We start from the raw sequence: 13,284 nt of genomic DNA on the forward strand, positions 1-13,284 counted from the left end.
TCTCTCTGTGTCTGACTGTTGTTGCTTATGTGGCACCTTGTCTTCATGAGCTGATCGTCTGTTTGAGTCAAGTGTGAATCTTGAAGATTGCCTCAGCATTCTCTGTCCTGAGTCAGTCAAAACGGTGCGTGCGTGCGTGCATGCGTGTGTGTCAGTGTGTATGCGTGTGTGCTTCCTCTGCATTGTACATGCCTGACCTGTCTATACGCAAACCTGTAGATATACTTGTGCAAGCTGCACATTTGTATGTCCTCCATTAATGTAGCTTGTTTCTAGTTGCATGTAGGAATGTGTGTATTTGTGTGCGTCTGTCACTGTGTGTCTGGTGGCAAGGGCCTCACCCCTTTAACGCATTCCACTATCTTGCGCCCACGCACTCACTCACCATGTGACCCGCAGTCAATGACAGGAAATAAGCCGATGTCAAATCCTGCTGCCTGCAACCCAGATCCTCTTCTGCTTCCAGTCAAACACTCAGCTTTGTGTGCTCAAAACATGCTCACAGCACAGAGCACAATGTAAATCTATAGGAACAGAGTAGCGTTTTTATTCAGTATGTGTGTGCACTACTTTCCCCTGCAGTACCTTGCTTGAGTAATTGCTCTCTTAATTCAAAAGACACTGTAAATATAATTCAAACACTTATCCTCATTCACTGCATGTGACACGGTATCTGTCAATCGCAGGTGTAGCACTGATTAAAAACTTACCTCAACAGTTATGTTTACATAGTTGACACCCATGTACACACACAGTCATTATCTTGTTTCCTGTTCTTCAGTCCAGAGCTCCTCAGAAAGATAAAAAAAAAAAATCGAATAATCTTTCTCTGAACAGGCATTTTTTTTTTAGATGTATGTCCTGCTGAGAGGTAAAGAAAAACAGATGCACAGACTTTAAAATATGAGAAGTGTTTACTCCAGACATGACTAAGGAAAAAGTCTGTGGACTGCAAAGTGTATATTTACCTAACCAGAGAAGTGAAAGTGCACAGTTATTCCATTGCTCTTTAATTCATTCTCCAGCAGCTTCTGGTTAAAGACAGACACACACATCTATGAAAAATAGGTGTTTACATCGCACGTGCCACAACCCAAACTTGTGTGTGTGTGTGTGTGTGTGTGTGTGTGTGTGTGTGTGTGTGCTTGTTTTGTGTGGGTGGGTGCACGTGCATGCATACTGAGTTGAATGGACACAGCCACTTCTATGTTCTCTACAGCAGTAAACTGTTGGCTGTGAAGACAGACCATGATCCCAGACTGAAAGTCAGTACTCCCTTTGCTCAGGTCTGTGCTTGTCCTCTTCACTTAGAGCAGGATAAGGGAAAACAACACCATGCACGCACGAGTTTAAGGTAAGACGGTACATATTAACCTTATTTGACCAGCTTCACCGGTTCAGTAAGAAGCTCAAGTAACCTGAGAGGAAAACGTGATAAAGTCAGACACAAGCCCATGATATACTTTTCCTGAAAGTACAGTTTTGTAATTAGGAATTGCCATTAGAGTCAAAACATCAGCATCCAAACACACATACACACCTCTGGCACTTACACAGACTGACTCATTCCCCCTTTTTCCTACCATTGAAGGTGCTGATGTTTATCATCACAACACATGAACTAGCTGGTGGCTGCTCATGTGTACCAGTGTACAGGTCCCCATCTAAATATAATGCTCTCTGCCCCACACCCATGCTGCAAAGCCCAACATCTGGCCCTCTCTCCCTGGAGGTATCACCCTGAAATGTTTTTTTTACTGGCAGGTATTTAAGGTATGAGATTACATAGTTCCCGTCACAAAAGAGAGATGTGGTGATAAGGCTGGACGAGCAGCTGGATGGGACCTATCAACCCCAAAGTATCTTAAATAGAGGCAATCCTTTGTTTGAAGGTATTCAGATGTGAGACCCATAACCACCCACACTGGTGATGTAATCAGCCCGAAGTGTGAAGTAAAACAAGCTGACCCCTGTGTGAGTGAGTGACTGTTGCTGGTGTTCTGGGGGAAATGGAGGGCATGTTGTTTTGAATCCATAAAGAGAACATTTTACAGGAACCTGTGTCCATAAAGTGGGATGGTTCAAGAGAGCTTTTCATTTTATGTGTGATTTTTTTTTTAGAGTCCAGACTGTTCAAAAGCGACCAACACGGGGGTCCATGTCAGCAACTCCCACCAATTACGTCATGTTGTTTCTCATCTTAGCAGAAGGCCACTGTTGCAGCACACTTATAACTGTTTCTGAAATATTTTACAAAATCACAGCATTTTTACAAAGACATTTTAGAGAAATTTAAACTTTAGTGATTCAGTGATTAAATTTTCCCTTTTCTTGTGATTCTTGGACGTTTTAAGGCTAAAGGAGACTTTGATGTTAAGTCCAGTATGTCTAGCCAAAAATAGTCTGTGATGTAACCCCAATAAAACCACAACTTGTCACTTTTCCAATGAGAGAAACAAGATGTAATGTGTTAATCAAACTTTATATGTGCTGCTTTTCTTACCTTTGAACAGGGTTTCTACTGTTTCCAGACTTTAACCACCTGCAGGCAGTAGCAAAAACAAACAGATGTTAGAACGGTATCAATCTTCTCATCTAACTCTCCAACAGAACAAAAATATGTGTATTTCTCAGTATGTTGAACTATTCCTTTAATTTGGTACAGTGTCTGTGTAATGTTTTGATTGGTCATTTTGCCGAGACAGTAGTGTGACTAACATCTATCTCTGTTTGTCCCTCAGAGCTGGTGACGGTACCTTAGACAGACTGTAACTGTTTCTAAATATTTCTGCAAGTTGATTTCATCACATTCTTTTTTCAATGTTTGAAACATTTGTACAACTACTACATTAAATCACTTAAAATGCAGACGTAAATAAGTCGTATCATGTTGAACCAATGAGCAGTCAGTTCTAACAGAGGTCTTACATTCACCTTTGACAACTTGCTGCTTGAAGTTGCATGTGGTGTATCGGTCATGAAACACTTAAAAATGTGTGCGATGCTGCAAGAGGAAAAGTCTCAAAATTTGTGTCAACACACTGCATATACAGCAAAACTGCACTAGCAAAGAGGAACAGTGCTGGAAATTAGACCCTCACCCACAGCGACTGCATACGAGGAGAACTGCTCAGCAACTCTGCTCACTGCAGCCTCAAATATAATCACCAAAACTAATCATTTAAGTCTTATCCCATCTGTAATAACGCCGAGGCTACTTTGTCGCGTAAGGAGAGTCTGCTATTTTGTTCCTTGTATATATACATGCAAGGAAACACAAGCTGGAATGTAAAGTATGTGTTTACTCGTGCAAAACCATGAACAAGAAAAGAAAGAGGTCTGCCAGACCCTCTAATTGAAAGTGATCTGGAAAACAACCTTTGTGTTACCAGTAATTAGATCCCACCTGTGTTGGTGCAAATACCAGGAAACGGGACAGGAAGACCAAGTGCCCCTCCGTAACACGGGACTGAACTCCCACGGCAGGCACACATACAGTATCTGTGACCACTCAGCTGATTACAGACAAGACAGCAAAATTGTTCCCAGGTGAAAGAATAACACGCCTTCACAGTATAAGAGCGGCAGATGCCAGTGAAACTCCAGCGGTGCTTTTGAAGGGCTAATTAAAGCCCTCGCCGCTGTGAGATAAAGTCACTTTGATTTCTTATCGACAGATGTTGTAAAACAATACAGATGATACACTTTTGAACCACTGATATTGTTCATTATATTCTTCCTTTCATGGAGAAGGAGGTCAAAATACTCCAAAATGGGATTTAAACATGCAACAGGTTGCATGGCACATGTGCATGCATTGCATCACAGATAATTTGTTTCTTTCCATCTGTCTTGTTTCTTTTACTGAGACAAATGCCTCTTATTTGTACTAAAGCAGTGAAGCCCAAATTGAAATCATGTCCAGTACACAAACAATTAAAGACAAATGCTCCGCAATCACCTCAAAGTACACTTAAAATTTTAACTTGCACTTATAAATCAGTGCTTTTAAATAATACTTTCCTCTTTTCTTTTTTTTTTTGGCACCAACAGCATCTCCTAAAGGGCCAGTCAAAGTCCAGGAATAATACACCAACCTTAATTTATTCATTATAGTCAAGACAATAAAATGATATGTTAATCTTTAGCAATGATAGCAAAGGTGTTGATTGCATTCCAATAAAATGGAAGACAATATGATACTGTAGTGTACAAAATAAACGGCAAAATGAACTGCTTAACAAGCCTATCCTTAAGTAAAGGTAAAGCATAAGTTGGGTAATTCAAAAACAGACAGAGCAGAGTTTTGCTCATGTCTTCTTGGATTTAAATTAGATTTGATTACATTTTAACCCTGATTCTGCATTTTTACTAATTTCACCTCCAAATGGTCACATGACACTTCGTCTATAGTTTTTATCACAACGGTAAAGTTGCTGAGTTCTTTTGCTTCACATCCCGACTGAATGCCTAAGTGGCAACACAGCAAACATTATCTGTACCCACATCTTCCGCTTCTTTATCTATTATCGCACAGGCTTGAAATAATCCTTCCAATCCACTCTTTAATCACCAATCCATCCCTTTAACAAACAAGACAAAAGAAATCTGTCAAATGTTATTTATTTGCCCCCAGCTTGTTTTCCGGTGTCTGCAGTTAATTTTCTGTGGAATGTGAGGAGCAGCTGTCACTTTAGCACATGAATGGAGCCAGTTTTGCGGCCCAGAGGCATAGGAGTGGATCAACGGCAGAGGAGGGACAGCTGGGCTCGAGGGGACAATAGCACTGTCAGTTAATCATTAATACTCTTAATGAACAGCAGCCAGGCACCAGAGGTTCACTCCACAGTCTCTCCAGAATATTCTGCCTGCGACAGGAGGACGCAGGAAGCCTCGGCTTGCCGGCTGACCCCAAACTGACACTTGTTGATTGGGGCCTGCTGGAGCTTTAAATTGCTGTCTGTCTGATGAAGTTTTACACATCGGCCTTGAGAAAAATCACAACAAAGCGGCATTAGCTTGATTTATTATAATGGAGAAGCAACAGATCTGGGCCAAATTGGTCTTCTTGTCAAACTGCATTGTGGCTGTCAACAAACTGACGTGTGCTGTTCGCTCAAAAGGTTAATATAGTCATGATGAAAGTGAATAATTGTGAGACATTAGAAACAGGAGGTATCCACGCATATAAAGCTAAATGAGGTGGACATTTTGGGAAACACATTTTTCTTCTTCTGAGAGAATTGCTGTTTATTCAGTAGAGTTACCCAAATACAAAACTCTCGGAAAACCCAGCACCCAGCAAAGGAATAGTTATAGTGTGTAAATCTCAGTAGTATTACAACTTGTTGATGTGTAAGGCTTCTCATCTAACACTGTAAAAGAAAGCAAACTACCACATTTTTTTTTAACATTTCAAGCTATATACCTTCATTAAGACACTTTACCAAGAAATCAGGGTGTGTTCAAGGGATAGTCCAGTTTAACTAATGCAATGAGGTTAAAGGTACAGTGGCTACTGCATGGATAAGCTGGCAACTCAGTTGAGCAGGTGCATATAGTCTCTCAGGGATTTAGAAGCATTTTCATTAATTGTCTGATGGTGTAAAAAAAGACTGAGCTGTTAAGATTTTTTTTTTTTTTAAGTCTTTTATCTGATAATCATGAGATTAAAAATGTATTTTTGGTTTCCATTCTACTCTTTCCTTGTTTTGTTTTCTTGCCAGATAATGATTCAAGAAAGCCACCGGACAACCTGAGATGTTCCTGGACGATAAAATAGCTTTTAAAGGGGAGCAGATGTTAGCTGGAGGTCTCATTTGAATGTCACGCCAGCTCTCTGTCTATGTTTGTGTGGATATGTGTGTGTGTGTGTGTGTGTGTGTGTGTGTGTGTGTGCGTGCGTTTGCGAACACATGAATTTGTATGTGAGTGTGTCTGCACGTGGCTGTGCGTCCAGCCTGGCCCTCCCCATCGGCTGGAGGTGGCAGGTGTTCCTGTGTCCCCTAAAAGAGCAGGTTTTTATGTCGCCTCCTCAAGTTAGTGGCTGGGTTGCCATGGCGATGCCCCAACAGAAAGAGGCTTGTGTCTGGGGGCCGGTGCCGGGGAGGAGAGGAGGACAGGGAAAGTGGAGAGAAGGGGCTTACTTGCGCTACACACTCTGGACTTCAGTGTGGCTTGACGAGAAAGAGGAATCAAAGAGAAATCAAGTCAGAGACACAAAACAGAGTCGGATTGTCTGCCGGCATTACGGTGGCCTCCGTCCTCATACTCAAAATGTCACTTAAATATTAAGCTGCAGATGGCTGGATGAGATCTGACCCACATGAAACGCAGCAGACTAAGTGATGCTTGTGAATCCAGACAATGGGATTGGGGACTTAAAAAGGCATCTGATATCAGTTTCCTCCCCAGGTGTGACAGATGTCTGCCTGAAGACTTTTGCTTATTATCACTGTATGCATTGTGGCGTGGACATTCCCCTCCATTTAGGTGGGATGTGGTAGACAGGCCCACAATCAATCTCTCGCTCTCCCTCTGTGTATGTGTGGATCCTCTACAGTGTGTGTGGGTGGTGGGTGTAAGGAGAGACTGGGAGTCACCTGTCCCTTGTTGGCCTCTCTCGTCCCCCCCACGGGAGGGCCGTAATTCTCTCTTGGCTGGACTGATCAGCAGCTGCCATGTGCACGCACGCACGCACACACACACACCCAGACGCACACAAACACACACTGGCATAATGGCAAACACATTCAAACTCATAAAGCATTCTCTTTCACATCTCAGAGTCAGAGTGAGAGATTGAAGTGTTCTTTGTTGGGCTGCTCGAGAGCCGGAGCATATTATGTCTCAAATGATCCGCTTCGGTACATGCGTGACACTGCGATGACGTCATATTGTCGAACATTGTGAGCTGGTTGTGATTCAGATCATATTCTGGGTGACTCGAACTGTGTGTCACGTTTCTTAATGAATAAATTATCTTTTCTCTACTGTTTTTTATTATGACTGTAAAAAGCCACATGCAAAACATATAACTAAAAGCCACCTCACATAGTGTAGGGAAGAAACAGCTACTTTAAATCAGTATTTTTAATTAACAATGTATCAACTCCAAATATGTAATAATATTATTAATAGTTGCTACTTGGGATTTACCCAGGGAAACTTATCAACCAACTCATTCTGTAATTTTCTGTGGAGCGTTTTATTGTCTTTCAGCTAACTGTTTTAATTGTATATGCTGTATTATTCCTATTTTGGTTTATGCTCTCTTAGTATTGCCTTTTTCAAATGACTATATTTAAGCTTTTAGCTAATTTACCAGGAGTTGGTGGAAATGTATGTAAATGTAAAGTATTAGTATTAGATACTTGAAGTAAAAGTACCATTACAGCAATGTAAAAACACTTAATTACAGGTAAAAGTCCTGCGTGAAAAATCCTGCTTAAGTAAAAGTACAGAAGTATTAGCAGTAAAATGTAGTTAAAGTATTACAGTAAAAGTAGTTTGGTTCCTCTGACTGATATATATATTACATTATTAGATTGTTAATATTGAAGCATCAGTGTGTGAGCAGCATGTTACTGTTGTAGCTGCTGGAGTTGTAGCTGGTTTGAACTACTTTATATCCCGTTTTGTATCCAGGGACAGCAGATAAATCTGAGGGGTTGTCAAACAAAGTTCTGATTCACAAATCTGTTTTTAGTTTTTGGAGAGTTTTTTTCTCCTCTGATTTTTGCCTAGATATCAACTCATTTGAACATTTACTGAAATTAAACCATGTGAGAATTTTAGAAGGAAAATCATAATTTGGTGGAGCTGTTAACAGCTCATAGATGTCTGAAATGTGACAGCTATTTGATTCTGAAAACAATTAAATTATCAAATATTTCAAATAATTGTTAAGGTTACAGAAAACTCCACGACCCCGGAGGTGAAAAACACAGGAACTAAAATTCAAACATCAACACAGTCAGAAACAACAGTAATAAAAAAAATGTGTACAGATTTATCATCAGTATTAATAACCTAATCATTTTTACTCCATTACCGCATATATTTAAATACGTTTTACTTCTAATTAAAGTAGGAACTTTTATTTGTATCTGAAAACCAACATTAAAGAGAAACATGACTATTCAACAGTAAAGTTAGAAATGTCCTTAAATCATGCAACCCACATAAGCACATCTTAAGCAACAATTTGCGTGTGAAAATGAATATAAATGGGTTTCAGTTCAAGTCTTGTTCACTGCGACTGCCTGTTGTTTAAGTTACAAAATAAAAGTACAATTTTTACGCAACTAGAGAAGAATAAATTATGAATTATAAGGTTTAAATACTGTGATTAAAGGACAGATTTGGCGCTTAAATGACATTGGGTTAAAGTCAATTTAAATGGCCAAAATATTGGAAGTATTAAGTTTTTGTGCATATTTCAAAGTAACAAACTTTAAGTAAAATGGTACTATTGTGCATGCTGCAACTTCAAGAAGGTCAAGAAACGCACAAGATTAAACACTAAATTATAATCTGACCATACTATTCCCAGAACAGGATGTTCTTAATTGGACCATCCTGTTTCTGGATATTTTCTCAAATGATCCCTCTGCATGAGCCTCATCAAGGCAAACACATGACGAACACAGACTGTGGAAACTGGGGAAAAAAGGTTATGAATCAGATACTGAATCAATGACTGCTGCAGGATGTAGTAAAAAAAAAAAAAAATAGTCATGCTATTTCATAATGTGGGTGTGTGACTGTTTGAGGTTTGTGTGTCTCATCTCTATACTGCATACAACTGATCTAATTGGTTTGTTCTCCAGCCGATGTATGGGAAGTTTGCTGATGTATTCACTCTTGGCGATGGCTCTCAGAGCTGATTTCACATGAACAATGATGATGAAAAAATGTAAATGTCCCCATTTACAGTAATTGGTCTGGGACACATTGTCTGCATTGTGCGTTTTGTGATGTAAATGGTCTAAATTTGGGGTTGCCTATAAAGTTGGGCAGGGGCGACTGCCACAGATACTTCCATGTCATTATCCCCCCAAGGTTTACCTTTTGAGTGGAAATGAGTGGATTCTACGAGCAGCATGGAAGACAAGTTTGCATGAACATCGTAGCACCGGGGGGAATGACCTTCTTCTGATCTTCTGTGTGTCTCTGATACACACCTTCCAATGAAGTTCTGATAATGGGGCTTGGTTACACGCCTGTAATTGGCTATTCATTGGAATAGTCTGACATCAAGTCTTGTCATGTCTAAACCGTGTCCAGCAAGAAAGAGGAAAAAGTGAAATAAAAACTTTATGTTAGAGTTTGACAAGCCTTTAAGGCAACATTTTTAAATATCTACACATATAATTAGAATTCTAAACAGAAATGAACCCGACAAACAAAAGAAAAGAAAAATAAATGTTAGACTGGGCCTATAAAAAATATAAAATTAAGTTAATAAAGGCCACACATTTTAACAGCTGTTCATGTTCAAATGAAATAACTTATAACTTGCATACAAAATACGCATAGGCCTTTACTTGCTGGTTATCAGGGAATTTATTATCAATAACTGCAAGATGAAATAAATAGCACTGTCAATTCATGAAAACCTCAAACATGCTAAGATTTTCTACAGAAATCTAATTTTATACTTCCTTTGGCATAATTATGATTCTAAAGTTATAAATAAATTATGTTAAAAACCTGAAAAAAAAAGTCAGAATTTTCCATCTTTTGCAGTGACAAAAGAGAGGTGAAATTTGCAGGAAATCAGAGCTATATCCTGGTGACGTCAGGAGACGATGAGATGATGCTCAGCACTTCGACTTACTTGTTTTTAAAAATCAGTGTTCGCCAGTGGCACTTGTTGTGAGACATGGAGCCTTGCAAACGACCACCCGAACAGAGGAGTCCCCCCTGTCACAGATCAAGCCTCCGGGCCTTGAACCTGACCCCTCAGGAGCATCTAGGGCGAGCTCGTCACACTGCATTCCCGCTGGCGCATTGTTTCTGCAGGAGTTCCTCAATGGTTTGAGGGAGATAGATAGTGTGGCCGTCCATCCAATAAACCTCCTCTCTCCCCTCCCCGATCCCTGCGGTGCTCCTAGTTTTGACACGGGAGACAAAACCCGCGGAGAGTACTATGAATGGTAAAGCACCAAGGAGGCCGAGGGAGAGCAAAAAGGAGGCGGTGTGCCTTTGTAGTCGGGGAGGAATGCGGAAATGTCCCCGCTCCGTGTCAAACCTCTCTGAAGGGGGTCAGGCCACATTCAGCCGGCGTGGGAAAGCCAGGCAGAGACGGAGCTCACACAGGCGAGCGGGGCTGCAGTTGCATAGGGCCTATCTGCGGATATATGGAAGAAAAGAAAGGAGAAAATCCAAAGAAGAGCGTGGTTTTGGAGGGCTATATCACGCGTTTGCCTTTGTCCTATGACCCCCCCCCCCCTCACAACTACACCCCCTTCTCATACCCCCCCACCACCACACACACACACACAGACACAGTTGCAGTGAGAGTGTGTGCGCGAGTTTTCATACAGCCCTCCTCCTCCTCCGCCTCCTCCTCCTCCTCCTCCCCCGTTTGAGTGTCTCTGCCTGGGCTGGTGCAGTCTGAGGGGATGGGGGGTTAGAGTCTGTACCGTCAACTACCTGTGTGGCCCCCGCATGGAGGACAGCGGCCAGGGATGCGTTTGACAGAGGAGTTTTTATCGGAGACGCGAGAGCCTCCTCAGCATTTTATCGGGCATGCCGACGTTACGAGATTTTACTGACAACACAAAACAAGGTAAATGCTGAAATAAGTGGGCATGTTTGTGCATAATTTGATACAAAAAAAAACAACAAAAAAAACCTGGAAAACGAGGCTAGAAATGTTGATTTACGACCCCATAACATTTCAAGCAGTGACACGAGCGTTTCTTTTTATTAGGTAGAATTTGAGTCAACGCGCACAATTAAATTGGAAAAAAATTAGAGGAAGCGGTCCAAGCTAATGAAAACACCCTTAAAACTCGGCTAATGAATTGTTCTACGCATTTATAACGATTTGCAGGCTTGGGAAGCGAGTTTTACAGTGTTTTAAATGGACTGTTGCTGTAGGAAGTTCAGACAATGCAGCCACGTGCTCGCTAAGTTTGCGTCTCCTGAAACAGAAACTCTTGTTAAAACAGGACAGAGAAAGTAGGTAGTTCAGCATTTTGCTAACAGAAAACAGCCTGCTCTGTAAGGTTTGTGCTCTCCTTTTGCGTGTTCTCTTTATATTATCTTGCCTTTATGTCCTGTACACCTCACATCAACATTACTTTAATGTTGCACGTAGTGAATTTTTTTTTTTTTTAATTTTTTTTTTTTTTTTAATGCGCGAGGCAACATTTTTAATGCAAAGTTAAATTAAAACGGAGCTGAATGTGGTTATTTTGAATTATTTGACATTACTTTGTGTTAGAGGTAGGAGGACGAGCAATGCGTAATAGGAGAGGAGGAGTGGAAGTTGGGACGCAGCTGTGCTCTTTTGATAGTCGGAATAAAACATGATGACAGTCCTGTTATTGCCTACCTGGAGTACTCTGTGACCAAATTTGACAAAGATGGTGTCTTCCTCCATCTGTGTCTCCCTGTCATCTAGGCATTGCATGTGCCAACTTTTTTCTGTGAATATGCCTTTGTGAGAAAAAAGCTCTGGCTCGTTACCCTCGCCGGGATTCCCCCGCAATATTTTCACCAAGAGACCGAGGAAAAGAAAATCTGCAAAAATGGACAAAGAAAGTATTGGTCCTCAATATGAGCCTGTGGCCGAGATTGGAGAAGGAGCCTACGGGAAAGTGTACAAGGCGAGAGATTTGAAGAACGGGGGACGCTTTGTAGCCCTAAAAAGAGTTCGTGTCCAGACGGAGGAAGAAGGAATGCCCCTCTCCACTATCCGGGAGGTGGCGGTACTGAGGCAGCTTGAAGCCTTCGAGCACCCCAATGTTGTCAGGTAAGTGAAGGGGCAGAGGTGGGTAGGTAGTCTGCCTGCTATGTGTGTGTTTGTGTGTGTTAAGGAGAGAGGGCCTGACAGACGGAGAGAGGAACTGTACACATGGCACCAGACACTGTACTTCCTTCTTGACGGTCTCTGGTTCTATGACCTTTAGGGCAGGATTGCACTCCTGCTCGTCTGCTGTGTTTTGCAGCAGAAGTCCTGGTCTTTTACAGTTTTTTTGCTGACTTTGAAATGTGTAGTTGCGCAACAACACACTGTTTGCTGTCACTATCAGCGGGCAGCAGGCACACACCTGTCGGACCATTTCTTCCTCCATTTTTAATGTCATCCACATGGTTCGCTTCCTGTTTTGGTTTGACCCCGCCTCCACTCATCAGTAGATCTGCAACAATTAGTTGACTAATCAGTTAGTTAATTGACAGGCCAACTATTTTGATGATTGATTTGAGTCTTTTTTTTTTTTCTTTTTTTTTATGAAGACATGTTGGAATAAGTGTTCCTTTTATCGTCTATGATAATGAACTGAATATCTTTTGGCTGCGGACTGTTGGTCGGGACAGAGCAAGACATTTAAGGCCGCACACTGGACCTTAGGAAACACTTGTTGATGTTTTCACAATTTGCTGCCGTTTTAGACCAAACAACTAAACTGTTGCTCAAAAAAATAATCAGCAGATTAATTAATACTCATAATAATCATTGGGTGCAACCCTATTCATCATCATTGGTCTGCTCCAATCCGATCACCTCGTGCATTTTTCTCATGGCTCTATCTTTTGGACAAAGAAGACTTTATATGCTTTTATTTTTTAGGGTAGTCAGCACTGATTTGGTCACAAGCACTTTGACATAAGCGTTGATGAACACACATGAGCTTACAGCAAACCTGTGATGTTTCCATTCAACATTTGGCCTTGACTTTTCTGCAAGGTCTTTGTTAGCATGCAGTAGTTTAAACTACATTATTATGCATCTGGTATTCAATAAATGTCTCTGATTAAAGGTCCCCTGCAACCACGTTTGAAGAGGCTTAGAAGTATTCAGCCTTGAATGATGCATTTGTCACCTATGATTTTTCTACACAAAGTTCTGTTACCTGGTTAGAAATGCTTAAAATGAAATGTATGCCTCGTCCCTAATTTATTTATTGATTTCAAAACTTCTGCATACAAGATGTTGCCCACTCCATCAAAAGTCAGTTGTCAATGGAAGTTTGAAGGTGCCACTCACGTACGTTCCTTATTGGACCAGCATTGTCTTCTAAGCTACTTTTAAATACTGCTCGCTTGTAC

At 41.1% G+C, this 13,284-nt stretch overlaps 1 protein-coding gene across 1 annotated transcript in view; it reads left to right on the plus strand.

Moving 5' to 3' along the window:
- Window positions 1–10,599: 10,599 nt before the first annotated feature.
- Window positions 10,600–13,284, plus strand: part of cdk6 (cyclin dependent kinase 6) — a 36,973-nt gene continuing 34,288 nt past the window's right edge. Inside the window, exons 1-2 of the mRNA XM_069177007.1 lie at window positions 10,600–10,795; window positions 11,636–11,986. Of these exons, the coding sequence (XP_069033108.1) occupies window positions 11,763–11,986 (224 nt within the window). The 5' untranslated portion in view covers window positions 10,600–10,795; window positions 11,636–11,762. The remainder of the gene's footprint in view (window positions 10,796–11,635; window positions 11,987–13,284) is intronic.

This window comes from Embiotoca jacksoni, unplaced genomic scaffold (assembly GCF_022577435.1).
Source record: "Embiotoca jacksoni isolate LCO1_2020_lvr unplaced genomic scaffold, fEmbJac1.0.p SCAF_7, whole genome shotgun sequence".
Lineage (NCBI taxonomy): Eukaryota > Metazoa > Chordata > Actinopteri > Embiotocidae > Embiotoca > Embiotoca jacksoni.